This window comes from Theobroma cacao, chromosome 4, assembly GCF_000208745.1.
Source record: "Theobroma cacao cultivar B97-61/B2 chromosome 4, Criollo_cocoa_genome_V2, whole genome shotgun sequence".
Taxonomy (NCBI): domain Eukaryota; kingdom Viridiplantae; phylum Streptophyta; class Magnoliopsida; order Malvales; family Malvaceae; genus Theobroma; species Theobroma cacao.
Window position 1 is genome coordinate 27683714 of NC_030853.1, and position 25445 is coordinate 27709158.

General features: G+C 32.9%; 3 protein-coding genes across 3 annotated transcripts; 1 reads left to right on the forward strand and 2 right to left on the reverse strand.

Moving 5' to 3' along the window:
• On the forward strand, window positions 117-2751 carry LOC18602951 (sugar transport protein 8). The gene is made up of 4 exons (XM_018119114.1): window positions 117-228; window positions 1019-1338; window positions 1436-2062; window positions 2184-2751. Exons 1-4 carry the CDS (start codon window positions 117-119, stop codon window positions 2607-2609), a joined length of 1485 nt encoding a protein of 494 aa, XP_017974603.1. The 3' UTR covers window positions 2610-2751.
• LOC18602952 (mavicyanin) lies at window positions 2847-5126 on the reverse strand. Its single transcript, XM_007034646.2, has 2 exons — window positions 4813-5126; window positions 2847-3440 (listed from the first exon to the last, which is right to left on the reverse strand). The coding sequence occupies exons 1-2, from the start codon at window positions 4988-4990 to the stop codon at window positions 3055-3057; spliced, it is 564 nt and encodes a 187-aa protein (XP_007034708.2). The 5' UTR covers window positions 4991-5126; the 3' UTR covers window positions 2847-3054.
• On the reverse strand, window positions 7375-12870 carry LOC18602953 (sugar transport protein 13). The gene is made up of 5 exons (XM_007034647.2): window positions 12606-12870; window positions 11530-11852; window positions 9952-10076; window positions 8547-8838; window positions 7375-8388 (listed from the first exon to the last, which is right to left on the reverse strand). The coding sequence occupies exons 1-5, from the start codon at window positions 12739-12741 to the stop codon at window positions 7675-7677; spliced, it is 1590 nt and encodes a 529-aa protein (XP_007034709.1). The 5' UTR covers window positions 12742-12870; the 3' UTR covers window positions 7375-7674.

A 25445-nucleotide genomic window follows, 5' to 3' on the forward strand; every position in this document is an offset into this window, starting at 1 on the left:
CTCCATTAATGTGAAATCAACCTAATTGCTTCCTAGCAGTTTTACTCCACTCTGTTTGTTTGTTTGTTTCTTCGGATTGCTCAAGGTTTGGTTGCCACATCGCGGGAGGTAAAGAGATGACTGCAGAGACTGAGGACTACCCATCAAAGATCACTCTTTATGTTGTAGTATGTTGGATTCTTGCAGCTTTTGGTGGCCTTATGTTTGGTTACGACATTGGAATCTCAGGTTTTACCGTGTTCTTTAATTTATCCAATTTTCTTTATCTTTTTACATTAAAATTGTTAGTGTTAATTATGGAGAATTTGAGTTACAGATGATGAGAAACACTGACCCAGAGAAATAAGTATACAAGGATGAAAAACTGTAGTGTTGGAGCCATGATTTTTCTTTTTCTCACTTTATAGGGTGATGAAGGAATTGCATATGTGGCTTCTGCTTATAACTTATAACCACTTGATCCCCATTTTTTTCCTGGACTTATGCTTTACGTCTTTAATCAGTAATTTAATTTTTTTAATTATTTTTTATATAAAAAATATACAATTCACTTAAATCTCTATCTAAATCTCACGTCACTTTTACAATTATTTTTTCCCTTTTTTCTCATATGTGATCTTCATAATAGGATATGATATAATCCAACATGACAACTGATTCACAAAGCACCCAATTTAAGATGAAGAAATTCGAGCTTAAATTGTATTTTTGAAATTAGTAGATATCTAGTGGTTATGGTTAAGCTATTGCCTAGTTTTTATATTTAACCATTATAATGTATAATTTGGGTTAATAAATGAATTTTTAGATAATTAGTAATGTGTTTTCAAGTAATTAGAAATAATTTGTTTTTAATTTTATAATGTTTAAATACAGAAGAAATGAAACCGCAAGCAAAAAAAAAAAAGGGGTAATTTATAAAAAAAAGTTTAAATTCAATCATGCTATATATGTTGTCATATGAGCTTTGAATATTGGATAACATTTTTTTATTGTACGAATTTGTTGATAAATGCAGGTGGAGTAACAGCCATGGACGACTTTCTGATTAAATTCTTTCCCAAAGTCCATGAAAGAAAGATGCATGCTAAGGAAAACAATTATTGCAAATATGATGATCAGAATCTTCAGCTTTTTACATCTTCATTGTACCTGGCTGCTCTTGTTTCAAGCTTTGCCGCATCAAAGGTTTGCACCAAGTTTGGCCGAAAGCCTACGATTCTTTTGGCATCCGCATTTTTCCTTGGGGGAGCTGCTTTAAGTGCTGCTGCTCAGAACCTCTGGATGCTGATCATTGCGAGGATTCTCCTTGGCATTGGCGTTGGCTTTGGCAATGAAGTATAATTAATGTTTGACAGTAAATAAAATTTACGCCTAAAATGGTTCAAAGTTCATTTTTAACTATTTGTCTAGTGACTTTGAAAGTATTTGGCAGGCTGTTCCATTGTTCCTGTCAGAGATAGCCCCAGTCCAGCATCGTGGAGCTGTGAACATTCTCTTTCAACTTTTTGTAACTATAGGGATATTCTTCGCGAATCTGGTGAACTATGGCACATTAAAGATGCATCCATATGGATGGAGAGTATCTTTGGGGCTTGCAGGCGTACCAGCCACCATGTTGTGCATAGGTTCCTTGATCATCACTGAAACACCAGCGAGCCTGGTCGAGCGTGGAAAGGAGTTAGCGGGACATAAAACACTGAAACAGATTAGGGGTGTCGATGAAGTTGATTCTGAATTTGACCAGATTGTGAGGGCCAGTAAAATTGCCCAGGAAGTGAAGCATCCTTTCAAGAAACTCATGAAGCTTTCCAGCATGCCCCCTCTGATCATAGGCATCATGCTTCAAGTTTTTCAACAGTTTACAGGAATCAATGCCATCATGTTTTATGCTCCTGTCTTGTTTCAAACTGTTGGATTCAAGAATGACGCTTCGTTGCTGTCCTCTGTGATTACTGGAACCGTAAATGTTCTTAGTACTCTGGTCTCTGTCTACGCAGTTGATAAGATTGGTAGGAGAAAACTACTTCTCCAAGCCTGTATTCAGATGTTTATATGCCAGGTATGCATCAGTTTTGCTACATTAAAGATTATGATTTACCATAAGTATTTATGTAGAATTTTATACATCAGTATCTCCTATTTTTCAATGTCGAGTCCTGATAGCAAGTTATGCGATGCAGACTGCAATTGGAGCAATCCTTCTAGTTCACTTGCACTCCAAAGATTCACTGACAAAAACGCAAGCAGCTTTTGTTGTGACGCTGGTCTGTTTGTTTGTTATGTCCTTTGCTTGGTCATGGGGTCCTCTCGGTTGGCTGATACCGAGTGAAACATTCCCTCTAGAAACAAGGACCGCAGGGTTTGCATTTGCAGTTAGCTCCAACATGCTCTTCACCTTCATTATAGCTCAAGCATTCTTGTCAATGATGTGTCATTTGCGTGCCTCCATATTTTTCTTCTTCGCCGCCTGGATATTTGCCATGGGATTGTTTGTGCTGTTCCTATTGCCAGAGACAAAGAATGTCCCCATTGATGTCATGGTTGACAGAGTCTGGAAGAAACACCCTGTCTGGAAAAGGTTCATGGTTGGTGATGGAGGGAGCTGAAGCTCAAAACCAACAAATTCAGAGAAGATATGATGGCCTGAAGGAGGTGGAGTTACTATCGTTATTCTTCGTGTTTTAACTTTGTACAATTTGCTTGATTTGATAAGTCAACTGAATTTTTGGACATGGATTTAAACTTTTGAATCCTTCAAGAAATATATTCTATGGAACTTCAATTCATCAATTAGCATTTATAGTTAATATGACTCCTGAATTTATTGAGACAAAAGACAACAATAAAAGCCGAAAAAAATCGAGGCACTTTAGCAGGCCTTCGTCCATAAAGGAGCTACTCAGTAATATATTGATCATACAATTATTAGAGTATTTCTTGAGAATACGTGTCACTGTAACCAACGACCTTACAAAAAAAAGTATACTAACATCACCGGAAATCCCCACAAGACCCTAATGTAACTCAACAGAACAATCAAACTAAAATTGTTTAATGAAAACCTGATACAAAAACTGCAAAAGCAGCCATTGCTAAACCAAGCTTACTGAAACTCCCCTTCGAAGCTTTCAAAGAGGTAGCCTTGCTGGGCGAAGGTGCAGGAATACCAACTGAAGGAAATGATGGAGGGGGGCTAAGTCCAGATGGAGATGGAGTTGGAGCTGTTTCCGATATGCGAAGCACGTTGATGTCAACTTTCTGTCCAGCTTGACAATGACCAGGAACACCACAGAGAAAATAGTGGTGGCCTTTTGTGGTAATGGTAATCGTGTCATTGCCAGTGGTATAGGTGGCCAAAGGGGCTGTGGCATTGCAGGCCCTGTACATCGGATGGGTTACTCGCATCACATTGTGATACTGAGCATTGTACTCAAAATCTGTATGTCATTAACATCGGTGTTATTGAATTTTCACACACAGCTAGGAGATCCTATTATATTTTGTTTATTGGTTTTATTTTTATTTTTATTTTGACAATGATCCAATTATGTTTGAAGAACCCATGTGCTAAAAATTAGTGATAAGGCACATGGATGAACATAATTAAGCATGAACAGCTAGGCCACCCCCCCGCTTTTGCCATCAAAAAAGTTGTCGAACATGATAGGAAAGTTTGTCCCCATAACCAAGCTAATTTGTCAACCTTGCTAATAGCCCAAAATTTCATAATAACCTAAACTTCACGAGGCAGTTGTATCTTGCCACCGCTTTTGTCTTTTCTCAATGATGCTATTCTGTCGGACTCAGGGCAAAAGCAATTATAGGGTTGTTGGTTACCTGTAAATATCAGATAAATAGCAAAATGGTTTCTAGATTTAGATTGAAATATACTAATGCTTTCTACGTTTTTAATGCACGTGTATTTATACTTATAAATTGTACCTAGACATATGTCTTCAGAGTAGCTAGAAAAAAAGGAGGGGAAGTACACTATCTGAATTTTGAACTTTAATTCATCAAAAGAAATAAAGATAGAGATATTTTTAATTCGCTTTTTGTAGTTTTAGGCAATATTGAATGGATGGATTTGACACCCTACCAGACATGGCAAAACTTGGCTAGGCTTTCAATGTGGAGTGTCAGCTATGATGACAGAGGCATGCGAAAGTGGAATTGGAGAGAATAATGTGTGGGTTGCGGGACCACACTGGACATTGGACCCCAACAAGTTGTTGGATGTTGGTGCCCGTGTCCGTGTGAGTTATGACGGTTGAAAAAAATATTTTATGTCTGTTTTCCATGCGTCTTCCATGCTGTACCCTACAACAAAAGTTTCTTTCCAAGTGCTTACGAGTAATGATGGATGGAAGGATGGCTGAATGGATTGAACTGAAAAGAGCCGGAGGGAAAGAAACATCAGGTCTTGGAGGGTACCCGAAAGACAAAACAAGGAAGCAGAAGTATCCTAGGTTTTGCCTCTACATACAGGGAACATTTATCAGAGAACTATATTATATCACAGGGAAATCTTGCAGGAAATTGCTTGGAAGTTTAACTCCTGGAAATTCCCTTTAACACAAAATAATTGGAAGAGGTGGACCATAATGGGAAGAAAATAGCAAGAGGTAAAACATGCTTGTAAAGAACGAAGCTTTTGTTAGGAAGAGCTTCAGTATACCCATAAAACTATTCGCTAAGAGGGTATCCAATTAGAGATGAAAAATGGAGCAAAAGTAAGCTAAATATTGAATGATCACCTAGAATTCTAGCAGAGAGTAATTAGAAAGGACAAACTTAGGGGTAACTTACGAATAATGTCACCAACTTGGAAGGTCTTAGTAGCAGCCCACTGCTTGAAGTCTATATTGCCAATGCTGGTCCAACCACCAGAGTCTCCAACCTTGTAAACAGCTGCATGGGACAACTGCAGCGAGGCAGCCATCACTAGCAGAAGAGCCTGAGCCACAACTCTCTCTGCTAAAGCCATGGCAAATTGGCAATTGACTGGCTGTGTTCTACGCCCCGGGTTAAGGAGAAGAGGGTTTTATGGGTTTTCTTTGGCTGGGTTTGTGAGGATGGGAAGAGGCTCTGTCTCTGGAGGTCTTTATAAATCCTTCGGACTAAACTTGGTTTGTTCGTTGGGGCATCTTAAATTTTCAGTTACTCTAGGAGTATGGTCCCCCTACTTTCTTATATTTATGGTAATGGTCACCTCTTTATTGCAAATTGACCGCATTCATCCTAACTAATTAGACTGAAGCGACTGTTTTCTTTATCTTTATGAGATTGAGAGCACAATGGAATTAAGTCAAACAGGATTGGAAGTGTTCAATCTTCTTATCCTCCTTTCGAGGCTGGTTAAGTCTCCTTTTCGGTAGGACAAGGGAGTATCCAAATTGATATTAATGTTCCTTCTACTTTCTAGTACATGTTACATAAGTGTAGGCCCAAATTTCTTGTCAGGAAAATAGATTTTACAATCTTCTAACTCCCCTGTCTCAATGTTATTTTCGAACAGAAAAATATTTTTGAAATTTACTATTGGTATGCAGGTTTTATTGACTATGAAAGAGTGAAACATTGAGAAACAAAAGAAACAGTACCCAGACCGCTGTAGGATTAACTTCTCTGCTGTTGTTTTGTCTCCCCTGTAATTAGGGAGGATGACAAACATATAATTATGGCAGGTGAGCATCAGCTACAAAATCAGTCACCTAGCTAGCACTCTTGCAGTCTATTAACGTTACTTAATGATGCTTTAATTCATTTCTGATAAACAGAGCTTTTCTTCGTGTTATAAAAGCAATGGGTTAATCCTAGTATAGTAGATAATTTCCTATAATGGGTTGTCAAAAATTAACAGCCGTCCTTGTTTTATTTTGTTTTTCCTTTAATCATGCATATTGGGTTCCCCTACTGAGATTACATCAATGACGAAACAGACCAGATCTCAACAAACTACGACTAACAAATTACTTAAGGAAGAAAAAAACAATAGAGGGAGGAGATAAATCAAAGGGTAAAGGACATATGATTCTTGATTATGACTTAACAAAATAGCAACACAGATGGAAAAAACAAATACTAAAGATCTGGTTGTTGCCACACCCAATTTTTGCTGTTTGCATCATCATGATCCATGTTTTAAGACTTCAGGGCAATGCTTGAAACGCTTGAAAGGAAAGAATGCTGGAGGACTGTTGGTAAGTTGTAGAAATGCAGATCCAAGTACATATTCGACAAGGAATGCTAGGCTGCCATGATGGCACATTGGCACTACATGTATATCTTTTTCTTTATTGGTAAGTGCCATGATGGCATAGTCCCCCAATGCAAGTATACAGCTTACATTTCTTGTTGTCTCTTGTTCGTTTCATCAAAGAAATGTGGGGCGAAACGGAAAAAAAGACAACTATCAAGCTTACTAGTTTCCCTTATACTATGTTATAATATGTAATAACTAATGAGATTGTATCCTCTACTTTTTGGCTTTGTAATGATAAATGCATTTGTCAGCACTGTTGACATCGGCGAGACTGAATTAGACGTTCGTTAACAGGGAGAGGAGTTTGGAACTGTTGCTGTGAGAAAATTGACTTAATAAGTTCCTTATTTTTATATGTAAAGTTCATCCTTGGTTATAAATCTATTATTTTTACATGTGAGAGAGTGTTAGAATGACGATAAAAAAAATATTTTACATCAATCGAGTTGGAGTATTTTCGATACATAAAAATCACTCCATCTATCACGAGTTCATTTGAAATCGAATTTACTTACAATTAAATCAAGATTTTCTGCTGCAAGTTCTTTTTCATGTAGAGCTTAAGTATGGATATCTTTGGGTACTAGGTTAAAGGGAAAATGCTATACAAGACAAGTTGATGTCTTCAAGTAAATAGACCCTTTACCAATTTGACATTCTCTTCTTTCTTTACTTCGGGGTCAACCTCCTGTGCACTACCGATCTCAACAAACAACCAGTCTCAGTTGTCTTTGGACAAGGCAAAGACCGTGGGACAGCTACGTTTCTATCAGCAGTAATAGTGGAAAATTTGCTGTGAACCAAACTTCACGTGTTAGGTTGGCAAAACACCCCGCTTGGGGCTAGGGGGCCAGTTAGATGAAGAAGAAGCCTTTCAGTTTGGACAAATGCAACTTTGAATATGGGCTCATTCTTGCCCCCTATGTACCCATCCTTATATAGTTGGCAGTGTTGTTCTCTGATCCTTTCCAAAGCCTCATTTGGTAACCAGTAACTGATAATCTTGTTGCAGACAAAATTTTCTAACAGGGAATTTACATTGGTTAAGGTTGAAGATACGCCAGGAGAATTTGCTCTCATCTTTGGGTTAGGAGCAGAGAGAAATTGGAAAACAGAGGTTATTCCATTGATTGAACTTATTGATCCAAGATATATTGCAGGCAGATCAAAAATTCTGCCAATGAATGATTATAACTCAGCAGGAAAACATTATCCTGCTTTAACATCTGGTGCACAAAGATTGATTTTTGATAGCTACTATTATACATCAAATACTCTCGCAACAATTTCACCAGGACTTTTAAATAACACTAGTCATACATATCTCTGATACCTATATCCATTGTCTACTCTCTAATGGATCTATTTTTTTCAAGTACTGAGATGTAAGTAGAAACAGCTCAAATTTACAACTGGGAAGTTGGATCAAATCCATTAGCATGCCCATTTTTCTTTGCAATATTGCCATTGGCAACAGCTGCTCCCTCATGATCATCATCGATGAATCTCTTCCAAAACCAGTGCTGCTTCCACACTCTCTCAGTCATCTCTTCAATTGGAACGTTTTTCGTCTCGGGTATCAGAAACAGTGTAAAGATCGACATGATCAGGACCCAGCCAGAGAAGAACAAGAAGATTCCATACTTGAAGTGGCAGAGCATTGAGAGGAAAGCCTGAGCTATAACAAAGGTGAAGAGCAAGTTGACACAAACAGTCACACTCTGGCCTGCCGACCGGGTCTCCAGGGGGAATGTTTCACTAGGGATCAGCCAACCAAGAGGCCCCCAAGACCAAGCAAAGGCTGAGACGAAAGTACACACCATAACAACAACTAGGATTGCAAAACTTTTGTGGAGATCATCAGAATGGTCTTTAACCTTGATTCCTAGAATAATTGCTATGACTACTTGAGAGAAAAACATCTGGACACCGGCTTCAAGTAACAGCACGCGACGGCCCACTTTGTCAACTGAGTAAATGGATACAATGGTGGAGAGCACATTGACAGCCCCAGTGATCACAGCAGAGTAAAGGGCAGCATCATTGCCAAATCCTAGTGTGTCAAACAGGACTGGAGCGTAAAACATGATTGCATTGATACCCGTACATTGCTGGAAGATCTGTTCCAAGTATTCCAAAGAAAAGCGGACATGTCAGTAAGAATTGCTAATGTTACCAACAGACATGCATCAACATTATCATTAGATAGTCAATCTATATTTCTATCTAATCCTTAAAGCTGAATCAGCAACAAGAAGTTGTCATCTTAAGCACCAACCTGCAGAGCAATTGCAATGACAAGTTGGGGGCGGTTCCTGCGCTGAAGGAGATTTCTGAAAGGGTGTTTCACTTGTTTAGCAACACGACTTGCCTCAACAAGCTCCAGGAACTCAGGCTCAATATTATCTGTGCCCCGAATCTTTCTAAGCACAGCCTTTCCTTCTTCCAGATGACCACGCTCGACGAGACTGTTAGGACTGTCAACCACCAGGAGGGCTCCAACGGTTAAGAGAAGTGCTGGAATACCGGCTAACCCTAATGATAGCCTCCAACCCCATCCTCCTTCAATTCTGTTGTTGCAAAGCAAAGCATCAATGATAGTCAGAAGAAAAGGCCAGAATTTAGTCTCAATGCAAAAGGAAATGACTGATTGACGACTAGCCCCCAAAAGACATTATTATTTCCAAAACGTGGAAATGAGCAACGATTAAGAGTCATCATTGTCCTATACAAAGCAAATCGAGGTTCCTTTTTTTTCTTGAAAAAGTTTGCATATACAATTTGCACTTTGAAAGGGTGTTATTAACCAGGAAGGAATTATTGGCAACAAGATAGCAAAATCCTTGAGTATCATTGCACCAAATTCTGTCAATGGCTGGTTACTTATGCAATTATTATACTAAAAAAAATGATTTCGAACTGCTTGGTAATTAGAAACTGAAACTAATCCTTTCCTATTTGATGTCTTCACAGTTTCGAGGCATGAATTGCATAGCCTTTTAAAATTTTATGGTCGCAGGTCTAGCAGGCCGCAGAGATTCCCCCCAAGAGAGGGCTATGAACTATCCACACTATAGTATGTAAAGTCATTGAATGATCAAACCTGACCATCTTAAGCTAGCATTCAAAGCATTTGATTGGGATTAAAACATACTTTCAAAAGTTCATATTGACTATGCTATTCCAGCCAAAGAAATTTTATGGCTCCGAAGAATAAAAGACAGCAAGCTTTTTGCTTAAAAAAATAACCAAGTTAGACTTATCAATGGCATCTTTGAATTCGAGTTAGAGACTCCCTGGAATAACATTATCATCTGCCAATGTCTTGCTTGCTGGCTTAATAAGTGTGCAATTATTGACTCTTAGGTGTTAACTGCTAACAGGTGTCGAGAAATATATAACTGGGAGTATTTTAGAATACGAAATTGGTTGTTTTCATAGCAGCAGCTGCCACCTTCAAACTACTAAACAATTCTGCAACAGGGTACGTGTACTTCGTACCCCACTTAATTTCAACTGTTACAAACATAAAATCTTGCCCCTATGTTTATAATAATGCTGATTTTAATTTTAATTCATAGAAAAAGCATCATTTCAGCCATTAATTTCTGTCGTTTAGTCCAACAAAACCTCCCTTAAAAAATGAAGAAACGTATAAGAGTAAGAGGGAGAAAGAGCCTTACTTGGCAGTCCCGTAGTTGACAAGATTGGCAAATAGAATTCCGATGGTGACGTTAAGCTGAAATAATATGTTTAACCCTCCACGAATCCTTGTGGGTGCCATCTCCGATAGGAACAGTGGGACAGCCTATTGTACATTCAATTTGCAATACGAGCAATTCAGTACTTTAAATTAAATGTTTCAAATTTTAACTAAATCAAATTCAAATTAAATTAAAATTAAAGTAAAATTTGTCATTATACACTCGAATTTTGTCACTATGCTTTTAATTTTCCATGTTATACACGTTACCACTTTCGATGTGGTAGGTATGATTAAAAAAATATACAAATATCTTTGGACATATATAATCAAATCAATTTTGGAACCGTAATCGAATATTTAATACTAAATGTTATAATATATATTTCATTTTTCAAAAAAATGGGGTTCAAATTTGTCTATTTCAAATAAAAAAAAAAAAAACCTTGAATCCCTATGCACCGCTACTGTTCCATCAGCTACAAAGTTCGAACATAGGGAAGTTGAATTTAAGGTCCAAGTAAATACAAAAAGATAAGATAAACAATTAAAAAATGTACACCACACAGGTGATGACTAGAGATAGTGACAAAGGGTCAACAACGCATCACGTAATTCATAGAGGACCTAGAACAGTTGTCAAAAAAGATTTAAAAAAAAAGGAGGATTCCAAAGAGCAAGAAGAAAATGTAAAGAAAGCTGCTTTTGAAGACTTTTTCTGGATAAAACCAAGCTAAAGGATCTTTTTCATATGATGCCTTCGTTAAATTAAGCCAATGAAGTGAAAAGAGTCACAATCACATGTATATAACGTCAAATCTCAGAATATAATTAACGATACAAAGGTGAAGCTGATAATAAAAACAAACTGGGTGGTGACTAAGACTCAATAAGGAAAAAAAGCAAACTAAACAAGAAGCAATAATTTAATTATCAGACTATAGCTAATTAATTAATATAATCAACCAATTGCTATTTGGAGCATTGGGTCATAAAGGTCGGTTCCTATTTCTTACAAAACTACGCCAACCGACAAGTTCAAGAGTTTTTTGCTATGTACGTGCTGAGAAGGGAGTGGTGGAGATGTAAGAATTTGAGGAAATTAATGGAGGTTTTGACTCATTGAGGAGCTGATGGATCATCAAGTGTCCGACAAGGCGATAATTCAATTGGTGTGATTATCATCATCAATTAAAATATATAGTTTATAAAGTCATGGATCACCATTATTGGGAACCAATGTATCCAACTGAACTGTTCTTGAAAGGGGATTTCAGTGATGTTGATAAGGCTACCTCAACTGGAGACAACCCAAAAACAAACGCGTTTTTGCCTTTAATTACCTTAATTAGGTATTCTACTTTTATTTACATGTACCAAGTTCACACATTGGCCCAACTCAGATAAGTCCTAATTCAATGTATCAATTTTTTTGGTGCTTGATGTTTAGAACCTAAAAGAAATTAATCAAACTTTCAACATGGTATATATATATATATGTATATCTATATATATAAAGTTAAAATATATATAATAAAAATCCGTAAATCTAAATTACCTGATTAGCAAAACCAACTCCACAACCAAGCAATATCCTGCCAATAATAAGCATGGCCAGGTCTTGAGCAGCAGCATTAAGAACAACACCAACAATGAAAAAGAAACCAGCAATCAACATGGTGAGCCGGCGACCAAGCCTCCTAGTGGTATACGAGGCAAAGAAGGTGGCCGTTAAACCAGCCAAATAAAGCGATGAGGTGAACAGTTGCAGGCCTTGATTATCATATTTGCAGTAATTTCCATTGATTCCCGGGTCATTTGTCCGACGATAAACCACTGGAAAGAATTTTAGCAAGAAGTCCGGCATGGATGTAACTCCACCTTCATGAAAAAAAAGTCAATTAATTAATTGAATTAAATTATTACAAGACAATGAATTTTTTTTTTCTGTTGCTTGAATGATGGACAAGCAAATTAATAATTCATTAAAGTAAAGGTCATATATCTCAATCCAAAAGAAAAAAAAAATTAAGTAATTTAATAGATGTGCTGTCAATAATTTCATTTCATGGCCAAAAACAGTTATCTATCGATGTCGGCATGTTTTTCTTGCCAACAAAGCCATGTGATTAGGTAATTACCATTTGCTCGAGAGGCTTTTTTTTTTAATTTATTTAGTCTATTTTTTATGGAATAAAAAAGGAAATTCGGAGATGGGTAAAGTGGTAATTTGAACAAAAATGAACATATTACTACCATAGGAGCAACTACCGGGCTCCACCAACAACCGTTAACAGAACTCCTTCGTCAACGGCCTTATGAAGCCAGACAGACTAAAATTCCGAAACAACCCTTGTCTCTTTGGCGGGAGAAATGCTGCTTTCTTTTTCTTTTTCTTTTTTTTTTTGGCAGTGTTACTTCTTCTTTTTCATTTCTTTTCACAAATTCAAACCTTAATTAAACCCTAAAATGGTTTTTTTGGTAAAACGTGGTTAAACTATATAATAAAGAATTTAAAAGAAACCTTTAAATAAGCCAAAAGATATTTAAAAGGGAAAAAGGCTGGACTCCTTTGCGGCTAATTTGTTTATTAATGATATAAACATACATGCAAGCTATAAAAAGATGATTTACCAGAAACACCGACGTCATAACCGAACATGAGGCCGCCGGTGGCTGCCATTATACAAGAAATAATGACGATGGGAGTGATCTTAGCTTCGAACTCCACCCCCGCCGGTGGCACCGATGAGAATCCACCTGCTGGCATGGTTACCAAACTCTCTTACTATATATATCACCTAAGAAAACGAAGCTTCCCTCTCTTTTTTTTCTCTCTATAAAATGAAGAAGAGAAGAACAAAGTGAGTAGTTTTTAATGGATGGAATGGAATAGGCAAGAGAGGAAGGATGGGTTTATATAGAAGTCGAGGGCCATAGTTAAAAACACCAGCACGAGGTACGAAATGGAGGACGTAGTGGGTCACCACCACTAGCATCTTTCCACGTGGCTATGGACTTGTCTGTGGGTTTTTTTTTTAACTGCTGGGTTTTTAATTTTCTTTGACGGCTAGTTAGTCAACCAACGGCACTTGATTAAGGTTGCCCGGTGGTACGTAGCACTGTTGATCGAAGGTTATAAAGCAAATTTGAGTTCTGTTCTTTTTTTTTTTTTAGGCTTTTATGTCTTCGGTTTCTTGGAATATTGCAAGTGTGAAAACGAAGAGGATAGGTCAACTTGTTAAAAGCATAATATAAATTGGAAGGAAAAAAAAAATTGATAAGTCAAAGACAAAGTTGTTGACCCAATGTGTTGGTTGAGTGTTGAAGAAATATGAAGCGAAGGAAACCATGGGGGTTTGGGTTTGATGGGGCAATGTTTATCCATAGGGTTGGGAAACGTGTCTCAGTATTTAACACCACACAATTACTGGTTTGTTGGGATTGGGAAATGCCTGATTTTATCATGTTTTTACCCCATTTTTGGAGAATAAGATTTTCCTTTCTGCCACAGCTTGGCAGCAAAAAAATCTTCTTTCGACGTCTAGTTTGAGTCTCTATCTATGGGATTATTTTTCTTCATTTTGTGGCCACGCATTCATTTTGTTGTGACCAATACTTAAATATGAAGTACAAGCTATTAATTATCTCTAATTATCCAAAATTTATTCAAGCTATAGTTGATGATAAGTTAGATTCTTTCTTGTTGCAAACGAATGACAGCATTTTGTTTTCATGAATAATCCAAAAGGTAATGCAATATGAAAATAAGTGTAAAAGAAACGTTGGGGGAATTCTCTAACAAGATGCATATTCTCCCCCCAAAAGAGGAAAAAGAAAAGGGGTATTCGAATTAAGAAGGATATTTCATAGGGAAAGAGGGAAAAGGTATGGGATCGGATAAAGTAGGATACTTCAGCGGGGTTCTTGTTTCTCTTCATCGGCCCAACCAACACGTTTGGTATAAGAGGGACAATTAGTTGCAAACTTTGAAACAATGAAGAACAAAGCTAGCCCAATTGTGATAGCATTATGGTTAAGGGAGATTAACAAATCTCTCTTTGAACAATAAGTAAAAAGTACTGTAACATTACTCTGCTTCTTAATTAATTAATTGATTATACCATTTTCCCATGTTCTGTTTTGGCCATAATGGTAAAGATATTGTTGAATTCAATTTTGCCATTACATTTCATACTAGAATCCAAGAAAATAAAATCTCAAATCTGTTTACATTCCATTGACAGAAATGTGAGGGCCAAATGTGGAATGGGAAGGCTTGTTATGAAGATGGTGGAATAAGAGCCTAGCACTGGATTCATCAACATCGAAGAAAAGTATACATATATCTATATATTCCACTAATAATGTCGTCTCACTCTGAGCATGATGGATTTACGACCTGGAGTGGAAAATCAAAACACAAAAACTTGGGTTTTTAGACTTCTGAAAGTCTCAAAACACAAGCTGGACAAAGCCAGAGATATCACATTCAGAAATCTTAGCAATGCACTCAGAAAAACAACACTTTCTTGTGGACCTTTCTTTGTTGCAATTTGCAAATGATCAGCCAAAACTATGAGCAGTGTGGGGTGTGAAAACTACGTGCCATCCTTTTCGTATATGGGAACAAAGCTCAAGCAACTGCAGCTTCAGAGAACTTGCCAAGGCGCTTACCTAATGGCTAATGCTAGGATTTTTGCCAACTTGAAAATTCTAAAGTCCACCTTATGACGCCACTTAAAACAGTTACAAAGCCTAATAATTCTAGGAGAGAATTGAAAGTTCAATGCAAGTGCTTAAACCACTTTTGTTTTTGTTCAATGGACTGATAAAGACATTCACATATTTTTTGTGGGAAGCTAGTGTTAGCTAACTTGATATCAAAATATATGAGATCAAATCTCTTCCTGTTTACCCAAAAAAAATAATAGGAAAAGAAAATGAAATTTGTTACTTTTATCATGTAAATCAATCATTGAACAAAAGAATAGATGAAGAATAGTGCCTATGTGTGTCTGCAAAATCTTGTCAAGGATAAATATATGCTTTGCATGAACCACAGAACTTGGAAGATGGCGCTCTCGCAAACTGAGCTTATTGTACTTTTTGTTGTCTATGCTAATTTCCAAATTCAAAGTGTCATCCATTGCAGATTGGGAAACGGCCAAAATATACAAAGCAACCCATTTAATCATTGAACCAAAGACAATTCTTTCTTTTCCACTAAAATCGTGTACCAAGAGAACAACCCCAAAAAATGCTCCAAGCATTTGCTAAGATTGGTTGTGCTAGTTATAAAGATAACACTTGTTTTAAGGGTAATCGCACTTCAATTCTAAAATCAAATTTTCAAGAAACCATGATCGATTTCTTAATTTTCCATTGATAAAATCACCATCCTCACGCCTACAAAATGAGCTATCAGAATTTTAATAATTAATTAATGTCATATAATGATTTTAGGGTTGGGGTCGGCTTTCTCCTTTGTAAACGTGCAACATGTGCAAAGTTTTGATTATTAAAAAGTAACAAGTCTTTTAGCCTTAAGTATATCTACACCAAAACTGAAAATAAAAATTTAGAAAAAAAATGTGTAATATTAACATCAAAGATTTGATAGCTAACCTTTCTAATAAAAAATTGCAATTGAAATTAATTAGGAAAATTCATAAATTACTTTTGAAATATTTTTCTTTTCTTATTCAGCTTGTGATCCATCAGCTAAAACATGTGATGGCTAAGCTGTCTGGATAGGTTGGAATCCAGATCCAATATCAGAATGTGAGTTAACTTTTAGGGTTTTTTTTTTTTTTTGGGGGGGGGGGGGGGTGGGTTTAAAACTATATTAATATTTTATTAGAGAAAAGTTAAACAAGGAAATTAAAACACTTTTCTTGTTTTTCTTTTGGCGCTGGTCATTTTCATGTAGCATCTGGGATTGACTAGATATTGCTTCTTCAAATTTACTTTGGAAAAGAATACAGATGAAGGGGAGATTGAGAAGGAAGAGGGAGGCACCAAATTTGACCAATACTTTTTGGGCGGTTTCCAAAACAATGGAAGGCATCGAGTTTAAGGTTTTGGTGTTGTGTTGAATGGTGAGAGAGTTCTGTCTTCTTGGATAAGATAAGGAAAGATAAAGTTCTCATTCACGGGAAAGTAGAGCTTAAGATTAAATTGGGGAGAGTAAAGCCGAAAGGTGGAAATGAATTAATCCTCAAATTCATGCATGCTCATTGCTCAGCCCCATGCTGCAGATTTGGTGGCTAGTCAAAGGCCGCCATTTCTAAAAGGATATCAACACAGCTGGCATCAGCTTAATTTTCAGTGTTTACATTTAGCAATGTCAAATGCTAATCAGTAGTTTAAGATTGAGAGGATTGTTAAGGGTGTTTTGTCAATATGTTAGTAAATTATGAATTTGATTTATAATCTTTTAATACAATATTGAAAGGTTAAGGAAATGGTATTATAACTTCTCATGGTTCAAGAGTTATGTAAGTTATAAACATAACCTAATTGATACTTACACTTTAATTTTCTTTTAAAAAGCATTAAGAACAACTTTGGGAGTTGGAAAATTATTTCAGAATTTGAAGAGAAAAAAAATTGGGTCTGTCATTGCTGACTATACTCCCAAAATGAAAGGAGAAAAAGAGTAAGTGAAGGTCCCATATTTTTTGACCTATCAATGTAATTGATTTATCCACAATGCACGTTGAACCATTTGAAACAAAAGCCGATCAGTGAAAATTTGGTCACACTGGCTTCGAAGCTATCACAATTCTTGTGCTATAATTATCTGATAATCACAAATCCCAATTGCAAAAAGCAGAGAATCACTTTAAGCTTATTAAAATGGTGATTAATTAAGATTAGGTGATTAACTAAGATTAACATATGAGTGGACTAAGATTTAATTTTCTTTTAGAAAAAAAAAAGGAAAAGGAAAAACTTTGTTGAAGTAATCTGACTCAGAAAATCACAACCACTTACCTCCACCATCATTTTTGATGAACTTTTGCAGTAAATGGGAGATATAATAATGAATGAAGATGTTTCTTTTTGAAAATTTTGGGTTCCCCCTTTTGCATTATGTTTTAGGCTTTTCTGCTTGATGATGGGTGAGTCAGCGTAACTCAATTTAATAGTAATTATATGATATTTGAAAATGGTGGCTAGCAACACCTTTGGAACAAAATGCAATGCATGTTTCTAGAATCATATATTTCTAATTTTACTAGCCTTTAATTTTTCCTTCTGCAAGTAATTGCAAAGTTAATACTCCTACCTTTTAAATTTTCTGGTGACAGTTTTTATATATATTACTATATATAATGCTCTTAATTTTTTCGTAGTTGATATATAATCCATATTTTCTAGTATAATTAGTTAATATAGTTAAATCCTAGCTGGAGCAGTGAAAGTTTGATTCAGTGGAGCTCGAGCTACGACTTAATTATGTTAGAAGAAAGCCCATAAAGCTTGAAAACCTTACATCATGGGCTTACAAAGCTCATTGAATATTCTGCCTATACGGGACTCAAACCCTAAGAAACATGTACTAGCACCTCAAGCTCTTATGCTTTTGAGCCCTTATTTTTTTAATAATTATTTCATTTTCCTTTTAGAGAAAAGGTTTAAAAACAAAAATAATACCATTTCACTTCTAGATTAACATTTTTTTCTATTTAAGGGTTATTTGCCTATTTATTGGATATGTTTTCTTTTCTTTTTTATTTTTTGAATTATATCTGAAGATGTAAGATTATCTTAAATCAAATAATTCATTGAATTTCATTTATGACATGTTTAATTTCTATTTTTCTTATCTTATTTGTCCCTGTCTTTATTATGTCTTTTGAAGTCATCTAACGTCGGTGCCAAGAATAGTCAAGAAGATGCCAAATTTTCACTAGCAAACCCAATACGAAATCTCCCTTTAAATTGCCTATAAAAAGAATTTGAAGCTTGTAATTAGTAATTCATGTCACCTTTCCTTACTTCTTGGTCTACTTTGACCTAGAACTATTATGCAAAACTTTACTCAATGCTCACCCATCTCTTTAAAGAAACTCAGCTCCAATTTAAACTCTACCAACAACACCCCAAAACAAATTTGAAGAACATCTTCAATCTCACAGTTGAAATGATACTTTTAAGTAATTGAATGGCCTGATCTATTAGATAGAAATTTCACGTTATACCCTCCCTACCTAATTATATTAGCTTGGTCCAGAAGTATTGACTACCTGTTGGAGACAATCCCCATTTTCTCATTTCATAATTCACTTAGTATAAATGTGTACACCAAATTTGCCAAGAGAGAAGATTAATCTCACATTGAAGATATCTCTTGCTTTCCTTCCACCAAATCACGTGTATTTGCACAGTTTCTTTCAGGCAAGAGAGCACTGAAGATTTGGGTATTTTTGGTACATGCATTAAATTAAGCATTACCAGTGCCAAAAAGTTTTATCACCATGTCTTGTTCTTCCGAGATTTAAATGTCAATAACCACCAAGAAAATGAAGTTCTTTTTGCACCAATATATATTAACATTCTTTAGGATATTTTAAGACTTTATAACTTGGAAAATTTTGCATTACTTGCCAAAACAACTTTATCACTTTATTTTCTTTGTTGGCTACTTAGAAAGCAAGTACACCCCCCAAAGTTTGGTACAAGCTACCATCTCTGCAGAGAGGGTAAATAACCAACTTGCTAAGTGGTCACCCTTTCATCAATAATGGCACTTCAATTTTGCATTATTGAGTCATGAAGATTATAAATTTTTCTATTTTCTTTTCTTTTGGTGCATCTAATAAGAATTATATCTAAAATATAAATTCATACATTGTACATGTACATACAAAGTTTTGATAAAATATATTAAAATTAGTTGAAAAAAATTGAAGATCAATTGATCCCTCTAGCTAGAAAAATAAAAAATCAGATTTATATTTGATGTATAAATTATTATAGTAAAATTAAAGTAATGGAAGGGAGTCGAAACCCGACAGCATTTAGAGACCATTTACCCATGAATGCTCTACATTGGTATGATTTTGACTTATGCTGTGGTTAAAGTCTTGATGAGATAAAAATAAAAACACATTGTGCCATATTAACAAAAACAATTGCAACAGGGAAATTTTGGGAATAAATTTGTCCAACCAACCTCTCCCTAGTGCCTATCCTTGATGTGCCACTTTGTCTTGCCAAAAGGACTTTATTTATTCTGTCCAAGTTCAACAAATAAGCAATATTAGGGGTGAGCAAATAGCTAGATTTGGTGGTTTAGATCGTAATATTTAAAAATCAAAAGAATCAAATATTTTTAAAAAATCGATCAAACCCACTAAATATAAAATTGATTTGGTTTTGAACCAATGGATCAAAATTTTATCATTTTTACAAATTACAACATTAAAATCTATAAACTTCATCTATAATTATAAAATATACAAATTATGTATAAATTAAATATATAAATATATATAATATATTATTTTATTATATATGTAAAATTAATGACACAACTTATATGTTATAATATTTTAATTTTTAAATCAAAGTTTGTGTAAATAATAATTAATTATAAATAATATGTTATAAAAATTAAGGTAATAACTAATAAAATTATTAAGTGTAATGATATAAATAAAGTCTATTATAGGTTACAATAATACTTATGTATAAATTAAATATATGTATCTATAATATATTACTTTATTATGTATATATGAAATTAATGACACAACTTGTATGTTATAATGTTTTATATCAAAATTTGTATAAATAACAATTAATTATAAATAATATATTATAAAAACTAAAGTGATAATTAATAAAATTATTTAATGTAATCATATAAATAAGATTTATTATAAGTTATACTAATACTTATGTATAAATTATATATATATATAAAATGTTTATGCAATTATATATATTTATAACATTTTATATTACGAAATATTACTAAGATGTAATAATTATAACATATTAATATTTAAGATATTTACTATCATATATTACAATATTAACATATAAGTTTTATCATTTAAAATATATAACTTGTAATTTCATATTAATATAGATTTATAAATAAATATATATAATTAAAATTAAATTACTATAATTACGATTTGCATACGTAGATATAATAAACTAACATATTTTAAGTATATTATTAATTTAGTTTACTATCAATTCTTCTAAATATAATATAAAAAATATTATATATTAATATACATATATAATAATTAATTAATTAATTTAATTTTCTTAGTGAATTGGTCTAAAAATTTAAAAGCCGATAATCAACCAAAAAACCAATTGGATCAAATATTTTGAATCAATTGATTTAATGAATCAATTAAACCTAACTGTTTTACTCAAATTACATTTAATTTAGAAGAATAAATAGTTTAGTTTGATTTTACTCACCCCTAAGCGATATTATCACATGTTTTAACCTGATTTGTTACTAGTAGTCAATTTTGGGTGTATGGTTGAATAGTTTTTCATAGATTTTAGGTATCCTGGTGAACGAATCTCTCTAGATAAAATATCTGTGCCAAAAATGGAGATAAAGTCATGGAAGTTCTGTAAATCAGCATAAGGATTTGTTCGTCTTGTCAAAGAAAATGTCATAAGCTTGTTGTTGGACAGGAATCTTTCCCATCTAATTAGGCAACCGCCAAATTTCAAGCCAAGAAGATTGCAAGCCTTCCTCCATTGGAATTAAGTATTAAATTTTGGGTATCTTATATTCTTCTCGATAATAAGTGCATGCAAGTAAAACCGAGTTTCAATCTGCATTTTTCACCCCTGACTNTTCATTGAGATTACATCTGTCACAATGAAGTAAAAATGTGTAGTAGCATCAATCTAGAAGCTGGCATGATTGTACTCAAAGAATAGTTTATCCATTATTCCATCTTAATTATGGTTTCAGATACCTATCAAAAAAATATTATGGTTTGGGATAGATTTTCTGCAAATTTTGTCAAGTTCTCATCACATGACCAAGATTTCTCCTTTCACTCATTTTGCAGGTGTTCAAAAGTTTTCACTTTAATTCATGAAAAATAAATAAAGAGAGTAAAAGACAGTAAAAAAGCCCACTGGCAGGCATGGAGCTGGGCTGACTGCACTAACTGCCCCAGTATGCTGTGTCCAGCCCAGTTAATGACTTCCACATAGAGCTTAAAGTTTAGGTACGAGTTCTGTTTTCCTACTCCTAATAAAATCATGTGATATGTTAACGTTAACATTATTAATTCGTATTAAATTTAACTCAAATCTTTAATTATGAAGTGTTTTAATGTTTTGTTCAGTACTTTTTAACACTTAAACATGATTTTATTTATAATTTGAACGAAATATACACAATTTAATTCAACCTAAATCTTCTAATTTTTTTATCTTAAGTTTTAAATAACGTGCTTGTACTTTCAATCTTCTTCGCAGCCAGGGGCAAGCACCTAATTAATTTTGGTACTATGATAAATGTATGTATCATTTTATTCTTGAATAGAATTAAATTCGAATCTAGTTTAGAATGTGATATTGTATTAATCTATAACGTTAACTAGTTTTCAAAAAAATAAATAAAGTCGAATCTTTTTTCTTAAAACTGTAATTATATATATTAAGAATTCATATTACTTGTCCCGTTGTCCGATCAAATATAAGTTTGCCATAAAATCTTCATAGATTCTTAAACCGTGTTTAGTGGAAATGTTTGGGTTGATAGTTTCCAAGTTACTAGGACTTTCTTTTTGTGGAAGAAAAGTTTTCTATATATCCCATATAGGTGAAGCCTATCAATTTATTTTCTTTGGCATTATCAAAATTTTCAATTTTTCTAAATTTTCCTCTCCAATTGTCACAGACTTAATGTTAATAATGAACATTCGATTAATTTGATTAAATCGATCAAGAAACTTAATTAATCGATTTAATTGATTTTCATACAAATACTAGCTGAAACGACCAACTTTACCCATTGATAGATTTGACTGAAATTTTTTAACCTTTTAAAATTTTAAACTAATAGTTTATTTGAATATTATTAGTATTATATTTTTTTTATGGTATGGAAAAGCTCTTAATTTATATGTAGGTATGGAGAAGCTTTGTGAGTGAATTACATTCCACAAATTGATTAAAATTTTTAACTGGGCAATTCGATTTAACTGATTTAAGTAAATCCCTTAATCGAATTAATTATTTCAACTAGTTTAAATGAATTGAATTAATCGAATTTTATCAATTAAGTCAATTAAATCAATATTAACCATTTTTTACTCCTATTTTTAGATTTCTTTTGACTTTTAATGGTTGTAAAGTATCTTTTGCTTTTGTTGTTAAATGTTTTGGGGTAATTTCCAAAGGCTTCAGATATGAAAACTTCATGATCAATTTGCACTAAAAAAAGGAGTAAAGGGAATAAATAAACAACATGAGCAACTTGATCATTAGCATAGATTTCAAACGTACTATCTTGAGAATAATTGGTTTAACTGTGCATCTTATGAATATAATTGACCTATATAAGCATTTGTAATATAAAAGTTGAAAATAAATTGTAATTTAATAGGACAAATCAACTTCACTTAGCTTAATTTTAAATTTTTAGCTAGAAGCATAGGGCTTAAAGGCATATAAAAAAGCTTTTATTTATGGGCATAATCATGGTTAGTTTTAGTTTTAGTTTTTCTTCATATATGTAAAAGTTTAGACAAAATCCTTAAAAAAATAAACTATTCAAAAAAATTAAATATATTTTTATTTTTTATTAAATTCAATTAATTTTTTGTATTTTTATTTTAAATCAAATAAGTTTTTATATCTTTATTTTGAGCAAAATAAGTTTATATAACTAATAGTTGATTTAATCAAAATGTCACTTATTATTCTATGTCACATGACACTGATGATATGATATGTTAATATAACACGATGATATGGACATATATTATTTTTACTTGCTATATCAATATTACGTTAGCACCACATGAGTATAAAATGATAAATGATATTTTGATTAATGATAATTAATTAATCATTAGTTATAAAGACTTGTTTGACAACAAATAAAAATATAAAACCTTTGTTGAATACGATAAAAAAAATAAATTTTATTTAATTTTTTAAAAATAATTTAAAGACTTTTTCTAGCATTATGCTAAAAGCTCTTTGTTATATCTAGTAAATCATAACTCATTTTTCGAGTAAAAAGTTTTAAACGTTGGGATGCCACGTAGGACATATTATAATTTGTTAATTCATGCTTAGCTTGCACATAAAAATATAAAAACATAATGCACAATATAGAATTTTAAGCAAAATGGTACTTAATAACTTTTAAGTAGCCAATAATAGATCATGTTGGCTTAGGTAAGATTACTTTCACGTTGCCTTTTTAACTATTAACTCTTAGTTAAATTAAAATTGACCACACAAACTATTGAATATTTATTATAGGGACTAGGGACTAATTAAAAAACCTTAAACTTTTCTTTACAACAAAACAAATATTTTTATTAATTTTTGTCTTTCAAAAATTTGTTAATTTTATTTAAGAGAAAAAGAAAATTAGACAAAAATATATATATAGAAAATAATTGTAGAATTCATTATAGATATATATATATATATTATCTCTAAAACAATTACTTTTTTTTTTCTTGATTTGGGGAAGGGGGATGATACATGGATAATACTACGAAAAGTTGAATCATGATGATGACTTTGTTCTCGGAAAAGTAACAATTTTAAGGCCAAAATTACCTTGCATTAATCAACATGTATACTTTATATTTATATATAGCAATTATTATTATTATTATTATTGTGCTACCGTGCCAAAAAGCCTCTTCTTTAGTGTTTGTTTGATTTAATTTTTTTTTAACTTATATATCTTTTAAAAGCAAAAGTCAAGCTAAATATAAATTTTAAAAAACTTTTAAAAAAATAAAATTAAAAAAAAAAGCTTCAAGAAAAGCTCATATGAGGAGCTTTTTATTCTCTTATTTTAAAAATACAAGAGAATTTTTATTTTTGTTTAAAAAATATCCTCATCTATTAAAAATAATTACAATATTACTCTCTAAAAAAAACATTCTATGATAATTTTAACAAAAATTATAATTTATAAAAAGAAATTTATCAAACAACTTTAACTTAATTTTAAAAATTATTATTTTTCGTAAGAACTTTATAATAGCTTTTAAATTAAAAAAAAACCAAGTCAAACAAGCTCTATCACAAAGTGACTTTTTCATCAATACTATAACAAGAAATAGGGAAACAGTATTAGCAAATGACTAATTATTATTCTTTTTCTAATCTCCAGTTTGTAAGTAATTTTATGACAATATTATTACCCTCAAGTATCATCACCTTGCCAACTTACCGTAATGTCACACGTGTGGATCTCATCCACGTGGCACCTCACACGCGTTATTCTTTCTCAAATTCCTTATTTTTTTAATTAAAAAAAACATAACCATTTGATCCTCTTTGTCCCTTAGCACGAGCTTGGATCTTGTGTGATTTAATTATGTATTTTGTTTTCTAACTCTATTTTAAGCAGAAACAAGGCATGAGCTGCTTGTCGTGTGCCACTACCACAATCAAGTTATATTTTTTAAGAAATAAAAAATGAATTAATGGTGGTAAGGGTCAGGTCAAAATAATCCAAATTCCAATAGATTGGAACAAAGAAAATATTAAAACTCATGGGACTTTCCCTTAAGAAATGTTTTTTTAAATGTAGTTTGGGAAATTATAAGTAAAAGGGTTAGGTTCCTTTTCTAGGCCCAATGTTCGGATACATAGATAAGATCATGAGATGGCGTAGCAAACTTTGATTACTTATTAAAATATTTAAAAATATTATTATATTTGAGACAAAAAATATTATTATAATAAGAAAAAAAAAATAAGAAAGAGAGAAGTATACCAAATTGTGAAAAAGTCACTGTATGATGCTTCACGCTTTGTCCCACTTTGTGGACTTTTCCTGGAACAGTTTTTGTTTCTTTATAAAGATTGCACCGTCAAAATTTTGTATAGTTATAAAAGTAAATATTTTTGCTTTTTAATTATTTTTAAACCAATCAATATACTTTAATTAATTTTAATAAATCCCTTTGATATTGTAGTACTTATCTGTATTCTCTTGTTGGTTAATCTCTAACTTTACTACTCAACTCTATATCTATAAATAAAAATAAAAATAAAAATACTCCCCTTTCTTAATCTCTAACTTTAATTCTAATCTCTATAATTTTGTTGTTATTTATTAGATACTAATTAATAGTTTTATAAATCATAATTCTAGTGGAATTGGATCTTCTAGATCAGGTCGCTTATTTAACTTAAATTATATATCCAATATTTTAAAATTTACAAGTTTATGAGTAGATCTATTAAAAATTTTAATATATCTATCTA